The sequence below is a fragment of the Salvelinus sp. IW2-2015 genome, linkage group LG11 (genome assembly GCF_002910315.2).
Source record: "Salvelinus sp. IW2-2015 linkage group LG11, ASM291031v2, whole genome shotgun sequence".
Taxonomy (NCBI): domain Eukaryota; kingdom Metazoa; phylum Chordata; class Actinopteri; order Salmoniformes; family Salmonidae; genus Salvelinus; species Salvelinus sp. IW2-2015.
Window position 1 is genome coordinate 18,990,690 of NC_036851.1, and position 26,238 is coordinate 19,016,927.

The 26,238-nt window shown below is 43.6% G+C and overlaps 1 protein-coding gene across 1 annotated transcript in view; it reads left to right on the top strand.

Annotated features, from left to right (window-relative positions):
• Positions 1–4,712: 4,712 nt before the first annotated feature.
• LOC111969945 (prickle-like protein 2) overlaps positions 4,713–26,238 on the top strand; it is a 107,416-nt gene continuing 85,890 nt past the window's right edge. Inside the window, 2 exon segments of the mRNA XM_023996343.2 lie at positions 4,713–4,941; positions 5,663–5,748. Coding sequence (XP_023852111.2) covers positions 4,900–4,941; positions 5,663–5,748 — 128 coding nt within the window. The 5' untranslated portion in view covers positions 4,713–4,899.

Sequence of the window (26,238 nt, forward strand, 5' to 3'; positions counted from 1 at the left end):
GATCTTTTGATAAGTCTATGTATTTTTTCATTTTTTTCTACTTTTAAATGATCTTAACAAGTATTATAATAAGAAATCATACATGCTTTTGTTTAATATGCAAGTACTTATTGTACCTTTGAATCATAAATGATTATGAATTATAATGCAATTGTGACCTAAATAAAACATACCTCTTTATTACAAATCATACCACTTTATATGCTCCAGGCAAGCCATTTCTCCCAGCAAATGTTCATATTTATATGTCATGTCTGCATAATAAGTCACATAGTTTAATTCTACGATATGAAATGTATGATTAATGTATGAGATGAGACAAGGGAAGGATCAGAGGAAGTAAAGTCACTGACACAGCTCATCCATTCCTATGAGCACATCTTATGCTAATACATCGTTTTCATACACAAACCTGACCTTGATGTAACAAGCTATGATGCCTATTATGCTCCAATCAATGAAAGGATATGTCTCTGCCATTAAGCTCACATTGCTTTCGTTATTGTCACTTTGTAATTATGGCACTTTCCCCACCATACCATAAAGAACTGGTTTATGCTGTGTGTATTTTTTTGTGSATCTAACTCTAACGCCCCCCATTCTTTATTGTTTAACTGCCTGTGTTTGGTTTGTCTATGAGGGTCTCAGCAATTACTGGTTGGTAGGTTTCTCTAAAATGTGCAGTACTGTGACCATGGTCTAGTCCAGCCTGTACTGTTGACTTCCTGTCATGGGAATACAAAGCCAATGTTATGACTGTGGGGCGCCATGAATATGCATTCAAGTAAGTAGTGTGCTGAGGCTCCAGCTAGTTTGTACAAGTCCTTTAATCTATATTACATTTTTGTGCCAACTCTCCGGTGTATTGTACAGAGCGAGCGGAATTATTTTAGCAATGACTGTTGTCAACAGATCCAGGGGGKTCTGTTAAACTCAAGAATGTTTCTTTAGTAGCATAAGTGAAGAGCGAGAGAGACAAAGAGAGAGAAAGTGGGAGAGCGCTATCATTCTACCAAGCGGAAGGATCTGACAGTGCCAAGCCAGAATACCTTGTGTTTTAAAAGTGCTGTTCCTGGAAATGACATGACAGATTTTTATGCTCACAGGGAAATGATTATTGGTAAGTACAGTAGATATTGCACTGTGTACCCTCAATGTAATAAGGTTGGTCTTGCCCCTCAGAAAAATTATAACCAAATGGAACCAGTTGTATTCGTGTCCAGACAGTTTGTGTTGTACCCATATAGTAGGTATGTTGGGGATCTAACATACAAGGACAGTTAATTTACCATGTTAGCATTTTATCTTTACAAAACCAATGGTGTTTGGCAGAGTATCCCTCATCACAGAAATAACATCAGATATATTGRAGCAGCCTACATGAACCAGATGTGTGGAAATTCCCCCAGATCTCAGGTTAAATTACATAGCCCACTAAATCTCATGTTTTCCCATGTAAGATGTAGATCCTCTGTAATATGTCACGGTCATTGGTTCAGCACTAATTGGATGCCAGAAAAACAGATCTATTCATATAGTGGTTATTATGAGCGTTATATTGATTGTTTTAAAAGCACGGTGTTCACTGTTGTGTAATGTATTAACTACACCCTCATTGTCATTTAGATCGACATCTCTGACAGTAGAACTGTCTAGCGGGGTTTAAATGGTGGTACGTTTGTTGCTTCTCTAATGTGGTCTGTTTTGATGGGTGTGATGTGTGTGTTGTGTGTTCTCTCCAACTCACCTGATTTAGTTACTGTTTACTATCTCCAAGGATCCCTCACGTAGGCGGGTTCTGTTTTAAACCCGGCAAACACCTGTCTACAGAGCCCAGGTGCTAGGAACACACATTCATTCACAACTCCAATTCCACGTATCACTGTTGAAAGAAGAAGAGCAAACAACTCTCTAAAAGGTAAGTTGACTAATTTTATTATCAGATGGAACTTCTTTCGGTAATGAATTTCTTATACGCTTTATTGAGTTAGAATCGCTCAGTGGACATCTATTTATCTTTATTCATTTTGATGTTATGAAGCTCAATCTTACCTTATCAACAATTCATACACGACTGCTCTTCCCTTACTCACTCACCTTTTGGCAATACTCAAGCTGGAGCAGACTGCTGAGTAGGTGTAAATATCTCGTTTTCATGGGAACTGTCCAGATAAAGTGTTTTGCCTGGGGTAAGAATAAGCCGCAGTGTCCCACCTGGACCATTGCCTCGTGCCCTGTGGTCTTTCAGCGTCCCTGCACCCAATATCATCCACCGGAGACCTGTACCATGCCCTCTAAGTGGTATCAGCCAGAGACAGATCACCCCTCTGTGGCTTGGTACTAAAACCACCTTTGTATGCAGGGTTCCATTGCAGAGCGTTGACATTGCCCCCCTTTAGCAGTGCAGAGAGAGAAACCTCTGAATTATGCATTAGAGCAAGTGTAGCTGTTTCTTTCAGCTAACCTGTGGAGCTGTGCAGACTGCACACTCATATTTATCAGAGCACATTTATTCTGGGAGTGGTTGGAGAATCTGTCACTGTGAAATATGTCAGGTCATCATCTTGTTCTGGATGCTATTTATCAAGTCAATGTAATTGAATTGGTGGTTATTCCATATTTGTAGGTTTGTTTTCTCCATATTTGCAGTTAATATCGTTGTTTGGAATCAGATGGTAGTAATACAACACAGCCTCTCAATACACACACATGCCGCCCGCACATAAGCACATGTGCGTGTCCATGTGTCTGTCGTGTCTTTGTCTGTATCTGTACCTGTGGTGTCTGTGTATGCTTAAATCACTAAATACCAATCAATCAATCAATCAAATGTATTTTACATCAGCAGATTTCACAAAGTGACATTAAACAGAAACCCAGCCATGGTTTGTTCTCAGACACATTCCCAGACCTTCCCACACAGATTAAAGTAGTGACCTCAGRCCTTATAGGTCCTAGGTCTCTACTGTACTTTCCTAACACCTCTGACCTTCACACTAAGGGCATTTTATTTCTGAACACTGAAAATTGTGAGGTATAAATTCATGGCATGGCCTGGGAAAAATAAGTATGGGGGAAAAAATATGATTTTCCTTTGATTTGGAACATAGCCCTAATAATTTGTAACCATTGGTATAATACTTGTCCATGTGTCTTTTCTAATCATGTAAAGGTGGCTACTATTAGACCCTCCTTAGGCCATGATGATCTCCAGTCCTGTATTTAGATGACATCAAGATGATCCTAAAACCAGCAACAGATAAAGTACCCTGTAGGACCACTCCCCTGGGTAATTAGACACAGACAGCTTTGAACTTACACTAGGTTTGATTAGCCTCCAGCTTTCTGTACACGCACAAACAATGTGGACCTTCATGTTTGTGTCTGTTGTAGTGTGTGCATGCGTGTGTGTCTCATCTCTCTATGTCTCATCTCTTTCGGCATATCTTTCTTCTCTCTCTCTCTCTCTCTCTCCTCTGTCTGTCTGTCTGTCTGTCTGTCTGTCTGTCTGTCTGTCTGTCTGTCTGTCTGTCTGTCTGTCTGTCTGTCTGTCTGTCTGTATAGAGCCTGCTGATGTGGAACATTGTTMTTTTTTTTGTCCACACACAGGTGTGAGGAAGTGTCTGAAGGTCACAGCTCTCACCAAGACACAGCAGAGAGTTATGTCACACATAGACACGTGTCTATCTTTATTTTCTCTACACTTCCGTTCATCAGTACTGCTTGGCCAAAGTAATTTAACCTTGTGTCACATTCAAAAGCTCCTGAAAACAGATGTGGGAAGCGAAGCAAGTTCAGAACATAGAAAGTTAGTGAATTCAGTGGTACACGAGCATGTCGAAGATAGAGAAAAGCCAAGAGGGAACTCAAAAAGTTGTGTAATATATTAGTTAATAATAGCATCCTTTGAAGGGTAAGAGAAGAATATACATAATAGCCCAGTAAAGTGAATAGAGCCCTGAGCATGGAGATTCTTGCTGGGATATTCTTAACATGGCTCTGTTCTCCTTGAAGAATTCTCCTTTGAGAGGAAAGGCCTTGGGACTCAACGCTCTCTTGAGTGCATTGAGCCTGTCTGTCTGTCGAGATAATGCTGCAAAGCTTTTCTCTGGTGATAAATGGCAAGCACTTGTTGGAGAGCCAACTCTGTCTGCATTACCTCACAGGAAATTGAAATGGGAAATCCCTGAGTGGGAGGTAGAAGTCAGACGCTTCATCAAACAAATGGGGGTAGAATTAATCATTTTTGTCCTGAGATCTGAGATCTGTCCTGTACAGTGTCCTCAGTATTGTTTGAAAAGGGGAGTTTCTCCTGGTAACCTGGTAACCTTGGGGTTGGCTTGGTTACAGTTTAGTGATGAAGAATTTGCAGGGCAAGATCTCATGAAGGATCAAGGCAATGTCAAAGTTTCTCAACTAATCTACTGTTTGGTTTGTTTAATACTCTAGGCCTACATGATAGAACAACTGCTCTTCAATTTTAGAAAAATGCTCTCTGACAATTCACTTATGTCACTTATATTTTGATTATACATAATGAATGTAGTGAATATGGATAACACTTTACTTTTACAAATGCAATTAATAAGGACAGTATAAAGTTAAGTGTTACCTGCAATATGTTACTTTCAAGATTAACATCGTCTGTGGAATTAGCTGATTCTATTGGCTGAAAGGCAATAAGGTGGAGCTGGCACCGTCGGTCGTATCCGGAAACCGCGCTCCTTCATTCATTAATGAAACGGGGTAACGGGATAGGACCGCGAGGGCTCTGTTTGGTTGAGGAACGTCGAGCGCCACCGTGGGGATTTGTTTACGAAAGTGCGTGGACACTCTCCAAGTGTCCTTTTTGCGTTATTGTTCTCAGTTCTCAGCCCACTGTCCTGGAACAAGATTGTCATGTTCACTCGCAGCTCCAAGAAGAGAGAATCCAGCAGATCGGTGAGTGATACAAATTGTAGTTTTTCCATAGGATCCCACGTTTTTGCAGAAATGTGGTACAGTACGGTTGCATGACGCGCGCGCGACCACGGCGTGCTGTTTAATCCCGGTGTCCAGATACACTGCTGTGGTTTAAGTCTATATAAATTAAATGTTATTTTGCTGTCTGTGGACTTTGTTTCTTAATCGGGAAAGCAGTAACGTTAAATTCCTAGTCCTCTTCGCACTTCTCATTTGATCGGGAGAGAACGCATCCACCAGTACAATTCAAAGGCTCATTCCACAACATTATCCCGCTGATGTAAGAATAGTTAGTTTTGTATTCTACGAATCTACCCCAATACGCATACTTTGTTAAGCCTTTCAGTTCACTGCACCAGACATTTCTTTCATAAGTGTTTGCCCTCATTTGTGTTCCACACATGTACCCAGAGGCAATGGACTATACTGAGTTCTGTATTTAGTTGTTACTCTTTAAAAAAAATAATCTGGGCCAAGTCATATATAGGCTTGATGTCATTGCAATGTCTCATTATTTCAATGTTTTTTAGGTTTGATTATGACTAATTATGACTCTGAATACTTTTTTTTCTTCTCTAAATAGTTAGACTTCTGAATGTGAATTGTCATGTGAGAGACAGCATGTGTTTGATGAATCCAGAAGAGATGAGCGATAACAGCAGGTATCATTAACTATATAGGTTCTTCTCTCCATCACTAGCTGAACACCCTTGATGAGCCGGAGAGAGGACAGCCGTGTAACGTGTGTGGAGACCAGTGTCCCGGCTTCACTCTGCACAAATGGAGGTAGGGTCCCTCTCTCTCCTTCTCTATCTTTGCCCTTACTGTGGCTAGGCATCCCTCCGCCCCTCCCAGCCAAAAACTTCAGTCCACTTAAGTTCAAAGTTTCAGTGGTGGCAGTTGGTACCGTGGAATGCTATTTGCTCCCTGCCTTAGAAAACGTCTTAAGGAAATTGAATACGTACAGCTCTTGAGTAGTATGAACCATGTKTCTATGCCAGTTTGATGCAGTGGACACTTCCCCCTCTGCAGTGCACTGGTCTGGAGGACACCTTTTGAGGGTTACTGAAGCCATCCTGTTTTTGCTAAATGGACTCAGCCGTGCATATCAGAGTCGGCAAGACATTGTTCAGAATCTGTGTGCCCTAACTCAACAGTTTAGCCATTCATGCAATATGAGAGATTTAAGCAGACATTCTACACACGCTCTCCACTGCTGTATTTGCTTTAGAGTGAAAGGAAAGAGCGCTGGGTAGTTTGTCTTTGATATGCTGCACATATAAGCTGTGTTTGTTTGATTCACTCTTAGAGAGGCTATATATTTAAGACAACATGAGTTTTCCAGAACTGTTTACAAGAGTTATTACTAAAACATGCATTGCCCTGAATATGGCAAGTGAAAGCTGCAGTGGTGTGGTCCAACCTGGTCTCAGAGCATTTCGTATTATTTTGTACGTAGGTCCGCGAGACTCCATTTAGTATGATATGTTAGGTAAATCAGGGTACTCCTCAATTATGAATACAGTTTAATCTGTAGCAGCAATGTAAGCAGCCCTAACGAAAGCAAAGCCTGGTCTGTCTAAAGGCGTCCTCATGATTCCCAGCTGAAACAGTTCGGTGGAGTTCGTGCATACATTATGACGACATTTAGTGACGTTTTGGACTTCAACACGTTTTGGGGGGGGCTGTTCGGGCACACAAAGGGCAAGCCGAGGTTCGGAGCCTAAGTCTACCACCCTCCGTCGGTGATTGGCCAACGGTAGGGATTCTTCAATAAAGTTTTTGTCATTCAACGAGAGGCGACTCTTTTTTATGCACATTTTTTCATTGAAAAATACTCCAAACATCTTAGTAAAATGTAAAATCACGCGACCAAGATCTCTTCTGCAAAAAACGTATACATTTATGACAAATTTCTTGAGTTAGATTAATTCAGACTATTTTAAGGAAGTGTATACTGGCTACGGCGTCTGAAAATGGACAAACAGAACTATTGCCATTTTTCAAGCGAAGGTCTTTTAAGGGAGTATGTGAGTAAAATCATTCGGCTAGGTGCCAGCCGAACTGAAGCATGCGATCACCATAAGCGAATCTACAATGAGAGAGGGAGGAGGGGAGAGGCTGGCATGTTAGGCAGAGGATCATCATGATTCAGGCCTCCATTCTGTAAACCATTACGGGACAACAGTCAACCTCTGGAATGTGCCTTTAATTGCCTTTGCAGTGCCACAATAAAAGTAAACTTCTTCCCGAAAAACCACCCCTACAGTGGACATTTCTTACAGACGGGTCGTGGAAACCCTGCTTTGTGTGTAGAAGCTGGAACGGTATGGGGGAACTTTATGGCTACAAACATCACTGAACCCCTTTGTTCCTTCTTGGAAAGAAAATGCTCCAACCAGTCTCTTCCTCTCTTTCTCAGGAAAGCCTGTTTTCATGCCGATTGATACAGATATGGGTGTTTTATTTGGAATGTGGACTTTAGCTGACCTCAGTGTTGTAGATGAGGGAATCAGAGAAGGGAGTGCGTACATTGTAGGTTGGCTACCATATCAACCCTGCTGTTTATTAACTAAGAGTGACAAAACAACCGTTTCTATGTCAACACAGGGACCTGCCAGACTGCCAAAATTAGACCTTGAATTGTCTCCTTGGGAGCATTATTGATGAGGATCATGGTGTGTTTGTGTGGGAGGGGATCGTGACTGTTTTAACTTCTCTATAACAGGATGAGCTCTTTAAACAGCCACAGTTTTAAAGGTTGCTGATGTCAGACATGTAATTGCACAGCAGCACACACTTTGATGACATGCAAAATGTGAGTCTGAAGGTAAGCCAGGGAGGCTGGGAGAGCCAGGCCATTTAAGAACTGGGAAAAAATAAATAACTACAGTAAAAGGGACTGGGTTAAGTAAGCGCTGAGACCAACATCCCCCTACCATTCCCTACACTTTAACATGTGTGTATGGCTCTGAATTCTCTAAAATATTCATGTTTTTCGAAATATTCAGGAGCTTGAGATATCAGGAAGAGATGGTATGTTTTTTTCCGTTCCTCCCTTCTTCCGCGCTATATAAAGAAGCTTCCCCTAAGCTGGTGTCTTGGTGGTTCATGCCTACTCTTCCACTGTGGTTTTACTGTGTTTGCTGGCTCCATTCAGCTCCTACTGAAAACCCAGTCAAGTGTCATCCATTTAAAATCACTCGGGCCTACTACTGACCGTATTCTCCATCCACCACTGTTGAGCTTTCATCCAACCAATCACATTTGTTCCGCCCTCAGAAAAAGATGAACTAATGAAAACTCTAATGAGAGAATTTGTCACTTTTTTTATGACACGATTTGTTCTCAGAAAAGCAACTTGTGTGAACAGTAATATAATATGTAATGAGCTACTGTGAGCTTCACTATTCTAAATAGACAAGTGTCTGCCTAGTTCGTGGTATTGATTCAGAGGATTGGTCTGATTGCCTCTGACTTCAGACCAATTCAATCTACCTATCTTTTCAAGACTGGCAACATTCTGCTGATGAGTAGCAGCATGTTACTAACCCCACTGCCAGTGTGTCAGAGAGCCAATAGTGCTGTGTAAACAGAGTTGTCAGCTCTAGGCAGGATAGGATAGGGAGAGACAGAAGTGGATTTAACTTGTGCAACGCGCTCCTTTGAATTATTAATGCTAGCCGTTGGCTTGATTGATTTTCTTTGTACTAATGAGACTCATTACAGAGCTTATTAACACGAACGGTGTGTGTGAGCCAGATATCTGATCAGCCTAATCGTGTGACCCACTTAACTCTGCACCTGTATGTTTTAAAACTGAATTCAATAACTCGCCCAATGCTCCACCGAGACATGTAAGTGCACGCTGTCAATGATAATGGTTTTTGAATGTTAACACTTGACCTGTAGTTAATATTGGGGTAGGTTTTATGTAAAATTTCCTGTTAGTTGATTTCTGTAAAATGTCCCCATTTGCACTCATTTCCTTTTGCCAGCACCTTAATTTGCACTGTACAGTATGCTAGTGATGGTATTTGCAATACTGTTTGGACAAAGCCTGCTCTTGTATGCACCAAGGCCTAAATTGAAATCCAAGCTGGACTAAAAGCAGAGGAGAGGGGGGTTGGCGGGGGGGTTTTGGGTTGAGTTGGGCTGAAAGCCCACTGACGTCTGTCCTCACAGTAACCTGACCTGATCTGCATAACACAGGCCCACCCTGCTATTCAGCATGTTAACAAGCAGCCCAGTCAAATAAAACTGTCAGACTGGTTTGGCATATGAATGGCCCTTTAAAAGGGAGTCTCTCGGTTTAGTACTGAAGAGGCCACAGCCTATAAGGGTGGGGGGGGAGACCCTGGTGACCACCACCACACAATAGGCCTGGTGGATTTACCAATGTTCTTCTCTGTACTAGCATGGAGATAGAGGCCAACCTCCAGTGAAAGCAGTGGACAGGTTTACTGGTAATGGGCCCAAATCATTATCTCCTCCAGTCCACTCCCCGTGACCTTTGAAGTGGAAAGCAGCAACATCTGTGCCGCATGGTAACACTCATTTGGGTCAGGAGGAAAATGAGATGTTGGGGGGCTTTTTATCGTGTAAATGGAATGTTTTGTCTTTGTCGTTTAAGAGGGTCCATTTTGAAAGGGTCTGTGTTTTGACAGCCCCAGAGGGTTTTTTGATAGATGACTGATGCTCAGCAATAATACAAACCCAGAGAACTCTCTAATCCTGATATAAATCATAGTTTGACATTTACAGATCCTCTGACAGGTCCCTTCCTCTCTATCTCTCTCTTACTCTCTCCTTTTCTGCATCAAAGGCTGGTCCAAGATCAGTTGCTTTTTTGGCTTCTCTATGAGCTCAAGAGGGAGAAGGAGAGTCTTTGATTGGCTGTCTTTCAATTATGGATGGTGGTCACGGAAACGGGAAGCGGGGCATATGCATGTGGTACCCCGGTGAGACACAGAGGTCCAATCGGACGGCTCATGATTTCAAATGGAGTGGCATTTCAAAAGTCAAGATTAGCCAGGGGTGGCTGCCTCTCAGACAGAGGTCATTGTGGAAGGATCCCTCCCCAGATAACAGAGCCTGTTGTTTTAGTTTTATCCAGGGTCTCTCCCATCCAGCGCTCTCCTTTGATACCAAGTGATATTGACATATTGTGTCTGTCAGAGCAGCTCTTTATGGTCTTTCTGTGTTTGTCTACCTTGAGAGGGGAAATTCTATCTGATTATACCTCTGTAACAGATGCTGAACGCAGCTCGGGGAGATGAAACTGCATGACGAATGTGTTTTGTATTCMTATATGCACTATGGTTATCTGATGACTGTGTTGTGTCTTTGTCATAGGGAGAGGGTTTTCCTATTCACCAGCCGTTGTATGGGGCATGTAAGAGGAGAAGCGGTCATAGGTGTTGGGTTGCTCTGGTCCAGTGTGGCTATCATCTCTTTTTCTCAAACAGAAACTACATATCTTATGTCATTAGTATCATGTTTTTTACATTCCTACAACCCATCTACTTGCATCTTGTTCTTTAATCCTTAAGAGTCTAAGCWGGAGATATAATTTTGCATGGGCTGCGTCTCAATCCACCGAATCCGCCTATGTCGCCCTTCTGCGGTGGGAGGTGYCTGAGCTACAGCGGTGTTTATCAGACCATGAGACATCCCGAAAATCGGTCTTCTAATGAAAACGTCTGTAGTGTCCGAGCGGTTTGGCCTACATGATGGTGTTCTCTTTTTGCTCTACGACCCCCACAAGTGTCCCGGGACTCGTCTGATGGTAACCCATACAAATGTATGGAGGTAGTTTTGTGCCAACAAAGTGAGCTCTAACTTTTAGAGGTTAAACAGCCTAATAGCTKAATTGAAGTGCTATTGATTCAAGTCTTGGCCCGTTCAGACAACAGAGGTACTCTCTCTACCCTGACTGTGACTCTGTGGAGTAGAGGCAACCTCCAGTGTGCCAGTGCCAGAAGACCCACACAATCAGAGAGGCAGCCCAGCAGTCACTTGCCAAATGGGCTCTCTCTTTCTCTTCACGCAAAAGTGACTGCACATTCAGCGATATGATTTGCATTTAAAGTTTATACATTCCGTGTTCAGGTGTAACTTTCCTTGTCATCTAATTATATTAGACCAAGCTCAAACGAGCCTTGTTCAGTTGTTTCTGTTTACTGTCCCGGCGGTGAAGTGCTTCTGTTTGTCCACAGGGAGGCGAACATACTATTCATAGATTAGATTAGACTAGAGTAGAAATCCCAAAGGGAAATTTGTTTGCAGCAAGTAGACATAAGGTATGGATGTCGAAAATGGAACAGTCACTCAGCTTTTATCACTTGTGTGATTGTGTTATTAATTGTTGGTACAGATAGTGAGCTGCAATGACTATTTTTTGCAACAATCAGTATACTCCTTATGGCACTGCGTGTGTTCGACAGCTGACCCTGAACAAAAGCATAGTCATCTTGTGCCAGACTAGAGGCATCTCTGTGAGTCTCCTGTGATAGTTTAAGTCTACAGCTAAGTCTGATCCCCATCTATTTTCCTAGACTGTGTTATCAGAGGTCATCCTGAACAGGTGCCAAAGCACTCTGGGTAATGGACAGAGACGGATAGGCATCAGAAAACCCCTCTTTGTCCCTGGGGAAGTGGCAGAAGTCATACTCACCAGATAGTGGTGTAGTAGACCAGCTTATCCGCGTTATGTAGGGAGACTGAATCAAGTTGTACAGTTAAGACTGTCTTTTGTATCTATAGTCATATAATCTCCGCTATAATGATTGCATGTATCCACAAGCACGCACATCCTTTTGTAGTTTCTGTCTCTCATAGACTTGAGACATATKATTTTTTATCAGAGAGAAGCTCAAGCTGATGGATATAGTTGTCTGTATGTGTGTCACTCAGCTCTTCCATGGGTGGGTGCTTACCGTGGTCAAACTAACATGTGGTTCTGGTGGAGGCAGCCTTTACCTAGGGGATAGAGTTCAGCTAGAGTTTAAGGCAGGGAGCGAGAGACAGTGGGAAAGACATGGAAATAGAGAGGGAGAGTGAATCCCAATGGATGGAGAAGTGCATTTGGTATTTTAAACATCGATTTGTAACAAACTGTCCAAGGACATTGGATAACTGTAGAAAAACATTCTTCCTCATGATTTTGTAAAAAAAAGGATTTTGCTTGCAACCTTGCTGTTGCTGTATACATCTTTGTTCCACTCTGAAATTAGGAAAAGGTTCTGTTGATCAATGCACTCTCCCCCTTGATGTGAATAAACCATGGCTTTGCCTGAGAGTTCCACCCCCAGGAGTTTCCAGCCATGCAGACAGCGCTCTGCCCCGGTGCTGATCTGGCCTTAATGAAGGCTTAGCATCCAGAGCTACCTTTGAACTGTCACCTGGAATAAAGGGGGGAGTCTCACAGCCGTCATCCCCACACTGACTTTAACATTCACTACGTACTACAGCCTACAATTCCCACRCGCCCACACTTTTTAGGGTTTGTATTGTTCATTCACGTCACTTTACATGTTCTTCTGTTAACATTCCTCTATGCAATTAGACTGTGGATATTCTATTATTTCTACTCATTAATTAGAATTCAGTGGAACTGCAGGTGATTGCTTTTTCGAGTGTTAAAAGATGTRACCATTATATCAACAAATACTGAACAAAAATATAAGCACAACATTTTTGTGTTGGTCCCATGAAATAAAAGATCCCAAAATTATTCCATATGCACAAAAAGCTTATTTCTTTCATTTTTTTTGCACAAACTGGTTTACATTACTGTTAGTGAACATTTCTCCTTTACCTAGACAATCCATCCACCTGGCAGGTGTGGCATATCAAGAAGCTGATTAAACAGCATGATCATTACACAGGTGCACTTTCTGCTGGGGACAATAAAAGGGTGCATGCAAATGGCATGCTGACTGCAGGAATGTCCACTAGAGCTGTTGCCAGAGAATTTTATGTTAAGTTCTCTACCATAAGCCGCATTTTAGAGAATTTMGAGAAGTTTTAGAGAATTTGGAAGTACGTCCAACCGGCCTAACAACTGAAGACCACGTGTAACTACGCCAGCCCAGGGCCTCCACATCCGGCTTCTTCACCTGTGGGATCGTCTGAGACCAGCCACCCAGACAGCTGATGAAACTGTCTGTAATAAAGCCCTTTTGTGGGGAAAAAACTAATTCTGATTGGCTGGGCCTGGCTCCCCAGTGGGTGGGCCTGGCTCCCAAGTGGGTGGGCCTATGCCCTCCCAGGCCCACCCATGGCTGCGCCGCTTCCCAGTCATATGAAATACATAGATTAGGGCCTAATGAATTTATTTAAATTGGCTGATTTCCTTATATGAACTGTAACTCAGTAAAATCMTRGAAATTGGCCCATGTTGCGTTTTTATATTTTTGTTCAGTATATATCAGGTTCATTGCTGGACAGTTGGAGTTAGACTATATTGATGCAGAGGATTTGATATCCCACACAGTACTTTCTAGTAAAATCTCACATTAATAGAGCTATGGTTTCAGTCCACAGACGTCTGGCCTGGGCTCAGGTTCAGCCTAGCACAGCTTATATAACTAATATAAACAGCCCCAATTTGACTTTTGTTTTTAAATCCTAGCTCTGGCAGATAGTCACTCCCAGATTAGCAGCAGGAGACACAGTCATGATCTGTATGTCCCTTTAGGCCAGGGTCAGACATTAACACTGAAACACACACTGGATCAGATACACCAGACACACACCACACAGCTGTGGAGYTCTCTAACTCCTCACCCACCAGCCCATCTCCTCTCATCACTCTAACTTTTATGTTAACTTCCCATGACTATACGGTATGAAAGTGACAATTCCTGGATCCTTGTTTTGTAGGCTAAGAATTAACCTCAAATTTGCGTCCTCAGTCATAAAAATGTGGTTCATTTAAGATGTATAATAAATGTATGCGTGTTTCCGAATGAATTTACTTACCACATGCCGGTTTTCAACGTATTTTATGGTCAAGAAGAAGCACAAAGCTGAAAAGATACAACRGTTTCAATTGGAACTACACACATGAACTACAACTCCCACCAGCTTTATATGTKTCACTTTCAYCYGCTTGCCGGTCTACAAAAGAAATAGAATATTAAACACATCAAACAGCCTGTAACTGATGGGTTCTTACAGTCCTATGAGTCCTCAACCCGAGCAGGCACACTCCAGCATGCTAACAAGGCTGCAGCAGTTCAAATAAGGCATCGGGTATGAGAAAATCAATACACATACATTAATATAATGTTATATGTTTATATAATCTTGAAGCCTAGTTGAGAGATTATAGGACATGACCCAGAAGTATGACGTAGGAACGTGTTACTTTCATATCGTATTGGCACATTCAGCAGTATAATTTATACCTTCTCAATCCCTTTCATTCATCCATGCATCCCTTTCTCCCTCCATRCCCTTCTCTCTCCATTCCTCCATCCCCTTCTCCCTGCATTCCATCTCCCTTCTCTCAATCCCTCCCTCCCTCTGTCCCACCCTCTCTCTATGCACCAAGGTGCAGTGTTCAGGTAGCCAGCAGACTGCAGATTGCAGTGGGGCCTTCAGTTGGAGCAGTGCACCGCTTCAAAGACTCCTTTGATTTTGTACTCTTTTTTTTTTCTCCTCCTCTCTCTGTTTCCCTCTCCAGTCACATGTTCCTGTATGGGGAGAGAACCCCACACCYCCACCACTACCATAATAGAGAATGTTACTGCAGATTAGAATGTTGTATGCCATTCCAGATGAGTTGTCTGCTTTTAGGAATTTTTGGAGAGGTTTTGATGATTCTGTGTTTCTGCTCAGGAGAACGTATAAGTCCTTTAACGTGTCTGATGATGAGTTTACTGTTACATCACCCCTAGATTTCTTGTTGCTGTTCAGATTTTTCGGAGACGTATCAGCACCAGAATCACCAGCAGAGGTCAGTGTTGTATCTGACGTTATCGCCTGACATTTTCAGCATCAATATGGCTAGAAGTGTTTTTCTCAAAGTCGTTTCATAAATATAATGCGTAAAAAAATCCCCTTTACAGACACCAAACATTCTACATTATTCTACATCTCATATCAGAAGATGTGGGGACTAAAAGACAAAACAATAGACACGTTCACACTTCGTTTATCCTTTTTGTGCAGAAATGTCCTATTTTCATTATTTTACTGAATCCCATTGAAACAGTATTAATTTGTTTAGCCACTAAAAATTYGCTTGATGACACAGCAGACATTGTTGAGGTATTTGATTGGTTTATTGATTTAGCCAACTGCCTTTAGGAGCATATTGATCTGTGAGCTGTTGTCCAACTCAGTATTCATCATTGCATGTACCAGGGCCAGAATTCAATCTAACCTGCACTGTGGAAAAATCACATTGTTCCTTCTCTTTTAAAGTATGAATCACATTTGAGTGATGCAGTTAATTCAATGTTTATTAGCTAAAACTCAAATGTTCTGGTGTGTGGGTTTGATTTGTATCTGACCCAAGATGTCTTGCAAGCTGTGTTGTATCTATTCCCTCATACTGAGGCTCTGCGTATTCTCCGTCATCAGAGGAGTGGGCGAAGTGTTATTTTTATCCCAATCACATCCACAGCTCACAATGACTCAAAGCACACAGCAGAATCCATTAATGACGCAGCTCAACAACAAAACAGACTAAGCTTTATTATACATTTTAGTCATTTAGCAGACACTCTTATTCAGAGTGACTTACAGTTAATGTGTTCGTCTTAAGATAGTTAGGTTGGACAATCACATATTTTACATTTTAGTCATTTAGCAGACGCTCTTATCCAGAGCGACTTACAGTAGAGTGCATACATTTTATTACATTTTTACATACTGAGACAAGGATATCCCTACCGGCCAAGAGCAGACGCTCTTAACCAGAGCGACTTACAGTGGAGTGCATACATTTCATTACATTTTTTAATTTTTTTTATACATACTGAGACAAGGATATCCCTACCGGTCAAACCCTCCCTAAACCGGACGACGCTATGCCAATTGTGCGTCGCCCCACGGATCTCCCGGTTGCGGCCGGCTGCGACAGAGCCTGGGCGCGAACCCAGCCCAGCCTGGGCGCGAACTCAGAGACTCTGGTGGCGCAGCTAGCACTGCGATGCAGTGCCCTAGACCACTGCGCCACCCGGGAGATCATATCTCGCACTCGCATCTCGCACATATCGCAGTCATAGTAAGTACATATCATCAATAAAGTAGCCATCAGCAAAGTCAGAACTACTAAGGGGGGAGGAGCCAAGTACGAGTATTAGTTCATGATGAAGGCATGAATTAACAATGGGGGGGGGGGGGTTATTTAAGACCAACTTCTTGAAGAGGTTAGGGTTTTGGAGATGGGCAGGGACTAAGAGGTGGCAGAACAGATTGCTCGGGTTGGGGTGTAGGGTTTGAGCATAGCCTGAAGGTAGGGAGGGACAGTTCCTCTTGCTGCTCCGTAGGCAAGTCCCATCGTCTTGTAGTGGATGCGAGCTTTGTCTGTAAGCCAGTGGAGTGTGCAGAAGAGCGGGGTGACATGGCAGAACTTAGGAAGGTTGAACACCAGTAGGGCTGCAGCGCTCTGGATAAGTGGGGAGCCCATCCAACAGTGAGTTGCCGTAGTCCAGCTGACAAGTGCKTGGATTAGGGCCTGCACCACTTCCTGTGTGAGGTAGGGTTGTACTCTACAGATTTTGTAGAGCATGAACATGCAGGAGCGAGATGGTGTTGAAGCAGGTAGGCCTTCCCCGGGAGGAAGAGCAGCTCCGTCTTGTCGAAGTTGAYCTCGAGGTGGTGGGCCGACATCCAAACTGAGATATCTGCCAGGCACGTAGAGATGTGTGTCGCCACCTGGGTGTCAGAAGGGCGTAAYATGAAAAGTAGTTGAGTGTCATCCACAGAGAAATGATAGGGGAGACCATGTGAGGATATGAAGGAGCCYWGTGACTTGGTGTGTAGAGAGAAGAGTGTACGTGGTGCAGACACAGATCCTCTCCACGTCGCCTGGTAGGAGTGGCCTTCAAGTTAGGATGCAATCCATGTGCAGAGCCTGAGAAGCCCAGCCCTGAGAGGTGTGGAGAGGAGGATCTGATGGTTCACGGTGTCGAAGGCAGTGGATAGATCTAGGAGGAAGAGAATGGAGAGCGAGAGACAGCTTTAGCAATGCAGAGAGCCTCTGTGACACAGAGAAGAGCAGTCTCAGTTGAGTGACCCCTCTTGAAGCCTGACTGGTTAGGGTCAAGAAGATTGTTCTGAGAGAGATAGCGAGAGAGTTCGTCAGAGACAGCACACGCAAGTGTTTTGGAAAGAAAAGAAAGAAGAGACACCGGTCTGTAATTTTTGACATCAGGAGTCGTCGAGTGTTGGTTTCTTGAGGAGGGAAGTGACTTGGGCCATAGTGAAGTCAGAGGGGACGCAGCCAATGGTCAGGGATGAGTTYCTGAGGGAAGTGAGGAATGGGAGAAGATCTCCGAAGATGTTCTGGAAAAGGGAGGAAGGGAAGGAGTCGAAGGCAGGTTGTCGGACGGCCAGACCTCACTAGTCGTAGGATTTAATCTGGAGATAGAGGGGAGAAAGAGGTCAAGGCCTAGGGTAGTTCTGTGTGAGTGGGACTAGTGGACTCAATAGGCTGAGTGAATGAGGAGCAGATGTCGTGAACCTTCTTTTCAAAGTGYTTGACAAAGTCGTCCGCAGAGAGGGAGGGGGAGGGGTGGAGGATTAAGGACGGAGGTAGAAGCTTGAAATTTAGATAGGATTTAGAAAGGGGACAGTGCGAGTCCTAGGATGTAGAAAGGGAGGAGAGTAGGGTCAAGAGGCAGAATCAGGAGACCGGAGGGAGAAAGATTTAGCAGAAGGCAGAGATGATAGGATAGAAGAGGAGAGAGAGCAAAGATTGCGACGGCGGGGGGTTGCAGCGAGATTTGTAGGCCTCTAGTAAAGACGAGGTCAAGGTTATTGCCTTGTGAGTGGGAGGGGACTGGGAAAGGGTGAGATCAAGAGGCAAGGAGGGGAAAGAGAGAGTTGGAAAGAAATTAATCGAAGGCAGACATCAGGAGGTTGAAGTTGCCAAGTACAAAGAGRGGTGAGCATCATCAGGAAATTAGCTTATCAAGGTGTGAAGCTCATTGAGGAACTCTCTCTAAGGGCAGCTGGTGGGTGATAGATGACAATGTTAAGCTTGAGTGGACAAGTGACAGCATGGAATTCAATTGAGGAGAAGGACAGGTGAGTGAGGGAGAAAAGGGAAAATCTCTACCCAGGAGAAATTAGTATCTCCCTGTGCCACCACCATGACGACCAGATGCTCTGAGACTATGAGAGAACACTGAGAACACCCCATAGAACACTGCTACTCCAGAGCAGCTGGAGTAGCAGTGTTCTATGGGGTGATCCATGTCTCCGTCAGGACGAAAAAGTCAATGGACTGAAGGGCAGCATAGGCCGAGATGAACTCTGTGTTCTTGACCACAGATCGTCAGTTCCAAACGCTGCCAGAGACCAGGAATTCCACATGGGTTGTGCGTGCAGGTTACACTAAATTAGAATGGTTGCAACCAAGGGGTGGGGAGCGTCTGTAAAGCCTACAGGGAGAGGAGCGAACACGTATAGAAAACACACACATAGTTYCCAAAGCTACAAAAGAGCAAAACAAGATCATCTGAAAAATCACTAGGTGATATASTCAAGGGAGATAGTGGTGTGGAGARGCCTTCTCTTTCCTTCCTAGAATAACTCTGCAGAACAACTCAGCAGGACCGTCTTTCTTTCGGTGACGGTTTTAGTTTTGCGACGAGACCGCCGCTGACACGGCTGCCATTGAGAGAACAGGGGAGACTCAAGTACTAATACTAATTGATAATTGCCTTGCAAAGTGAAGAGCACACCTCCTGGTACTAATTGCTGATTGCCTAGGAGAGGAGAAACAATTCCTCCTCCAATATGAAGATTACACAACAGAAAGCTAAACAGACAGTTYCCAGGCTGTTGGTTTGTTTGAAACTGCGTAGAAAGTGCTGTTCCACATTAGTGACACTACATAAGCATCCAGAGATAGGATGGAGGTGTGAGAGTGATGCCCTATGATGTAGAACCCCTCCTCCATGATGTCTCAGTCACCAGTGAGCCTGCAGTCTTCTCCTGGTTCACTTCAACAAAAGGCAACCTGCATATCCCCCATGTCACTCTCCCGGGTCGGTATAGTGATATACAGTACTAACCCTTACAATAACCTGTGATACCATGGACTGACAGAATCTGGTCACTAGATATGACATTGTGTGAATAGTCAAAGCTAATTTGAACACTTTCAACTTCAAACTGAGTGAAAGAAGAACGCTTCCTGTTAGCTCAAACTACAAGAATATCAGGTTGAGTGATAAATCACTGAGTGGCCTTGAAATGAAAGGGAACCTTCCTTGTTACTTATATGGTCGCTTATTTCACAAGACACAAGGCCCTAAACCTTTCAAATGTAGGGCATACTTTATGAGTTTAAGCATTCTATGGGACTCTGCTACACTGGAAATACAGACAAAATGCAGGTAATTTATTTACATAACTATCAACCCCTCAACAGCCCAATAAAGGTTCTGGTTGTCATTCTGCATAGTCAATGTCTTTTGTGTTTAGGAAGGGACACTTACCGGATGTCAAATACTTGGAAATGACTCTCTATACCTCACAAAGTGCTTCATTCTGACTTGCCTAGTAAAATTAAAGGTTAAATAAAAGAAATACTTTTGAACTTGGTGGCACTTATCTTAAGACACAACAAAAGAAGATCAAGGTAGAAGATGCAAAACATTGATATGGTTAACTGTATTCATTTCAGTTAACTCAATCCAAGTTCCCGTCTCAGCCTCAACTTTACTGCAGTACGCTATGGACTCAAACCGTGCAGCAGCACTGAGCTGTTCTCAGACATGCAGTGTAACTAACCAGACAAGGAGGACAAAACAAGCTCACTGGAGTCGAAAGCCAATTACATTCACAAAAGAGCTGTGTTTCTCTCTCTTCTGTAGCCTTCCTTTCTTTCACTGTTAATCTGGTTGTTGTATAGGCCATGCCTGTTGGCTCTCTGACCATTTGTAACCCTACTAATGGTAATGTCTCTGTTATTCTAGCATGGCTAGTTGTCAAGATACCAGCCGACTCTGGTCACTCACACACATCTCCTTGGCAACCAGTCAATTTACACAAATAAACTTGGCCGTACAAGAGCGAGCATGAGTGTTGTGTTTAAATATGCAGTGCTATATGGAGCTGCTGGAGCAAGAGTTCTGGTTGCTATATGGAGCTGCTGGAGCAAGAGTTCTGGTTGCTATATGGAGCTGCTGGAGCAAGAGTTCTTGTTTCCATACGGAGCTGCTGGAGCAAGAGTTCTGGTTTCTATACGGAGCTGCTGGAGCAAGATTCTGGTTTCCTTACAGAGCTGCTGTGGAGCAAGAGTTCTGGTTTCCATACGGAGCTGCTGGAGCAAGAGTTCTGGTTTCCATACGGAGCTGCTGTGAGCAAGAGTTCTGGTTTCTATACGGAGCTGCTGGAGCAAGAGTTCTGGTTTCCATACGGAGCTGCTGGAGCAAGAGTTCTGTTTCTCCGGAGACTGCTGGAGCAAGAGTTCTGGTTTCTACACAGAGCTGCTGGAGCAAGAGTTCTGGTTTCCATTTGGAGCTGCTGGAGCAAGAGTTCTGGTTTCTTGTGCAATGATTCTCCTCTAGGAATGGAGGATTTAATAGGGTGATAAAGGCTTGAGCCTGATTTTGGCAGGGCCCACAAACCCCACATGGTGCTCATTCTGAAATATTCTAAGTGCTGCTTCCTATCTCCTTTTCTCTACCGCACGCATGCACACAAACTCTTTAAAAAAAAAAGTTAAATCCATAAACATGGTGTAGAATAGACTTTTAATAGTATTTTGTTTTCTCAAGTTTCAGATGGAAGACCTTTACAGTGCCCAGTGGTGCCCTTACTTTCAGACGTCGTTACGTTTTTATTTGTATTTATTTATTTATTTTAATCTTTATTTAACTAGGTAAGTCAGTTAAACCCTCCCCTAACCAGTACGACGCTGGGCCAATTGTGCGCCGTCCTATGGYACTCCCGATCACAGCCGGTTGTGATACAGCCCGGGATCAAACCAGGGCCTGTAGTGACGCCTCTAGCATTGAGATGCAGTGCCTTAGACCGCTGCGCCTCTRGGGAGCACTGGTTACACTCAGCAGAGAGAGAGTGTGTGTGTGTGTGTGTTTGTTGGCCTGAGTGTCAGGGAGTTCAGCGTCTCTGGATGCRGTCCGTTGATCTGTCTCTGATCACAGGAAGTTGGCAGTGCCTCCTCTCTCCTGTTAGGGCCCACTTCCTGCCCTCTCTTTTAAGATGCATTGATAGGCAGAGCCCAGAATGGCAGAGCAGCTACTCTTTCATCCATGAAATACAGGGCTCACTAGCAGCCTCCTGGCTATTAATACATACACAGTCACATAAAAAGCATGGACACACACACAGTCGTGCAAAGTATGGACATACTCACACACTGCTCAATATGCATATGCAAGAGAAAAATACTTCTACAGTCCATTCAGAAAGTATTCAGACCCCTTGACTTTTTTCACATTTTGTTATGTTACAGCCTTATTCTAGAACCTACACACAATACCSCATAATGACAAAGCAATAAAAGTGGAAATATCACATTTACGTAAGTACTCAGACCCTTTACTCAGTACTTTGTTGAAGCTCCTTTGGTAGCGATTACAGCCTTGAGTCTTCTTGGGTATGATGCTACAAACAAGGCACACCTGTATTTGGGGAGTTTCTTCCATTCTTCCCTACAGATCTTCTCAAGCTCTGTCAGGTTGGATGGGGAGCTATTTTCAGGTCTCTCCAGAGATGTTTGATCGGTGTTAAAGTCCGGGCTCTGGCTGGGCCACTCAAGAACATTCAGAGACTTGTCCCGAAGCCACTCCTGCGTTGTCTTGGCTGTGTGTTTCGTGTCATTGTCCTGTTGAAAGGTGAACCTTCACCCCAGTCTGAGGTCCTGAGGAGCTCTAAAGCAGGTTTTCATCAAGGATCTCTCTGTACTGTGCTCCGTTCATCTTTCCCTTGATCCTGACTAGTCTTCCAGTCCCTGCCGCTGAAAAACATCCTCACAGCATGATGCTGCCACTACCATGCTTCACCGTAGGGATGGTGCCAGATTTACTCCAGACGTGACGCTTGGCATTCAGGCCAAAGAGTTCAATATTGGTTTCATCAGACCAGAGAATCTTTCTCATGGTCTGAGAGTCTTTAGGTGCCATTTGGCAAACTCCAAGTGAGCCGTCATGTTCCTTTTTACTGAGGACTTTCTTCCATCTGGCCACTCTACCATAAAGGCCTGATTGGTGGAGTGCTGCAGAGATAGTTGACCTTCTGGATTGTTCTCCCATCTCCACAGAGGAACTCTTGAGCTCTGTCAGAGTGACCATCGGGTTCTTGGTCACCTCCCTGACCAATGCCCTTCTCCCCCAATTGCTCAGTTTGGCCGGGCGGCCTGCTATAGGAAGAGTCTTGGTGGTTCCAAACTTCTTTCATTTAAGAATGATGGAGTCCACTGTGTTCTTGGGGACCTTCAATGCTGCAGAAATATTTTGGTACTCTTCCATATCCTGTCACATGCTCTACGGACAATTTCTTTGACCTCATYGCTTGGTTTTTGCTCTGACAWGGACTGTCAACTATGGGACCTTTATATAGACAGGTGTGTGCTTTCCAAATCACGTCCAATCAATTTAATTTACCACAGGTAGACTCCAATCAAGTTGTAGAAACATCTGAAAGATGATCAATGGAAACAGGATGCATAGCAAAGGGTACACTGACTCTGTACTCCTTGTATATAACCTCATTTTATTGTGTTGCTATTTTCTTTTTATCTATTAGTTAATTTTCATACATTTTAACTGCATTGTTGGGAAAGGGCTAGTAAGTAAGCATTTCACTGTAAATCTACACTTGTTTAATTCAGCACATGTGACAAATACAATTTTATTTAATGCTGACAATATTTTACTGCATGATATTTCTAGTATTATGATTGTTATTTGTGCTTTACCTTAGCTTAAACTTTATTATACAACATGTTTCTGTAACTTTCCAGTTGAAGTGTTTCCTCATGCTGTCCAGACCTGGACTGCTAAATGTTCAGACTAACTGTCACTGTAGTCCCCTTGACTCTGGGTCTGTGCTCTTGATTCACGACACTAGGTCTGTCTCTTATACACATCTAGATGTGTATAAGAGACAGCACACACACACACACACACACACACACACACACACACACACTAATATCTGTCTGTAGAGTGGCTCTTTCTCATTCAGCGCAGATATCAAAGGCTCACATATTTATCAGTCTTCTTGGGGTGTAATTGGTTTCTAGTTTGATTGTAACAAGAGCAGGCCTGATCTGGTTTTATTTATTTACTCAAATTCTCCTCTTCCATATTTAGCCTCTTTCATGTCTTTGCCGATTGAAGCCAAATAGACATACTGTATAATGAATGCTGTATGCGGAGTCAAATGTCAACTGTTTAGGTGGAGGGAGTGATGCATAAGACATAAAAAGGCAGTTTTTGACCTATGGAAAACCGTCCTGTACACAGCTGTGTGGGAATCTTCTGTCATGTCATGTGGGGACACATCGCCCATAAACAGTGACTTCGCCTCAGCAGGCCCGTATGGTAAGGTGCATCTGGTTTGGATCACAATCCCTGTGATTGTTTGTCTTTTGATGTGTTTAAATAGTGATGCAGACTATGATTACTCCGACTGTGGATTCAGAGCATTGATGCATGTGTAAACGTTCTGGTGTCCGCTCCTGGCTGAGACGACTGCATAGTCCCACATTTCTCTTTCTCTCTAGATGGTCACGGAAGAGTGAAAGTGATATGTTTCAATGTAGGGACGTTAGGGCTTGTGTTGGCAGGGGAGGTGTGTGTATGTTTTCAGAAGGATAGGCATGTGGTCTSTGACATCGTCTTGCTCCTCTCCTGTCTGAGGTGTCCCTGAGTGAGATTGTGTTACAGCTCTTTGTCTCAGTCTCACAGGTGGGGTTGGGAGGTGTGTGTTTGGCATCATGGTGTAGGGTGGGGTACAGGCTGGGGGTGGGAGCAGGTGCCAGATGCCTGATACTCTCCTGTGACAAAGGGATGCCCAGAGGCTTGTGTGTGTGCCTCCAAGTTAGTAGGGGATTTGTTGACACGTGTCCTCTATCAGCTTGTGTATCTATCCATTCATATGGTCCAGTTTGGTGTGTTTTGATGGATGTTTATGGGAGCCCCAGACAGACTGTCTGACCTGTAGAGACTTTAGGCCTGGGTATGAATGTCTGTGTTGTGTAAATGTGATGCTGGTCTTCAGAAGAACAGTGGCCTTGCCTGTGTCTCAAACTTGACATTTTATTATTAAATCTAAAATGAATCCATCTCAATCATCTGATGACTGAGGTTGATATGTCCCATCTCTCACACACACACACACACACACACACAGACACACACACACACACACACACACACACACACACACACACACTATACACATCTAGATGTGTATAAGAGACAGCACACACACACACACACACACACACACACACACACACACACACACACACACACACACACACACACACACACACACACACACACACACACACACACACACACACACACACACACACACACACACACACACAGACTGTGTATTTGTTCCAGGGGTCCAGCTCTGTAAGGGTATAAGAGCACTCCCATGGTGAGTGTTAAGGCCTCAGCCTCTGTCTACGCCAGTGACGGACATCATGTGACATACATCATATCATGTGAAGCCTCAGTTATGCAGACCACGAGCAAGATATTCTTCCTCTATTTCACTCTCCCTCCCTCTGCCTCTCCACTTCTCTTTATATGGTAAGTCAGGCATGTCCTGTATGTGGATTGGTMCCACAGCCTCTCTCTCAATGCAGAATCAGCCTCTGCCCTGTTTGAACTCAAACTCAGGCAAGCTGTGCACCTTTAGAAATACTGAATAATGAATTTGGACTAGAAGGAGAATGTTTGATGTGCGTGTTGTGAGTTTGTGTGTAGGCCAGGTGGTGACGATTTTAATGGAATACATAACATCAAGATGGGCCCCCGCCTTCTCTCCTACTGGGACTCACTGTGACAATTCCTAATTTTACTAACAAGGATCAATATTTGTCAATCAATGGAGATTTGAAAGAAGTCCATAAAAGAGGGATTGTGCGGGTGTGTGCGCAAGCGTGCATGCGTGCATATGCCTGTGTGTGTCAGTAAGGCCTCATTGTATTAGCCTTAGGTAAAACCAGTGCATATATTAGCCCGAGACGATGGACTGTCGCATGTGATTAATGGCGTGACACAATTGAGTGGAGAGTGGACATGCCTTCTGCCCAAACACAAAGAGTCTGTCTCTACACCCACAAAGACCCTGGTCCAATACAGGCAGCTTCATCACTGAGACAGTCATTATGGCCTGGCCTGCTGGAATTGGATTTGGAGCAGCCAGCACCTGTGAACCCCAGTAGGTTTGAATGACGAGGGAGAGACCAATACACCACAGTCCTTCTGTATTGGAAATGGGCCCCGAAGGGCCACAATCATAATATTAATTCAGAGGGGCTGCTCAGGCGTTTGTGTTTAGGCTGACAGCTCTAAGTGATCTTCAGGGTCTTCCGCTTGGCTGTGCAGTCAGCGTGCTTCGCTAAGAACCGTGGGGATTTCAGAGCTACAGTAGTGCTGAATGGCAGCCATAATTCATCGCTGTCTGATGAAAACCTCGCAACTCCATTCATGTACTGAAAGCAGTAACTCCTCTAAATGTACTCTGAACATTTCATGACACTAGGTCCAATAAAATGTATTCACAATAGCTTCTGAATATTCATAATTGTATGTTCGTTAATGGGAAAATAGGTATGTTTTCCATTCCCTGAAAAGTGTATTTTGGAGATAAGAGGTATACAAAAGTAAAATGGAACAAAGGTCCTACACATTATACAGTAGCTATTGCTCCCATACAACATTTCTACAATGGTTTGGTCTGTGTTTTTCTGTTAACAACACCTTCGTGCAAAATTATGGGGCGTATGACAATYCTCATTTCAAAACCATTACAAAAGTGTAATAATTTGGTCCTCTATTCTTTTCCCCCACCTATTGTTGAGGCCCTTTGTACTTGCAC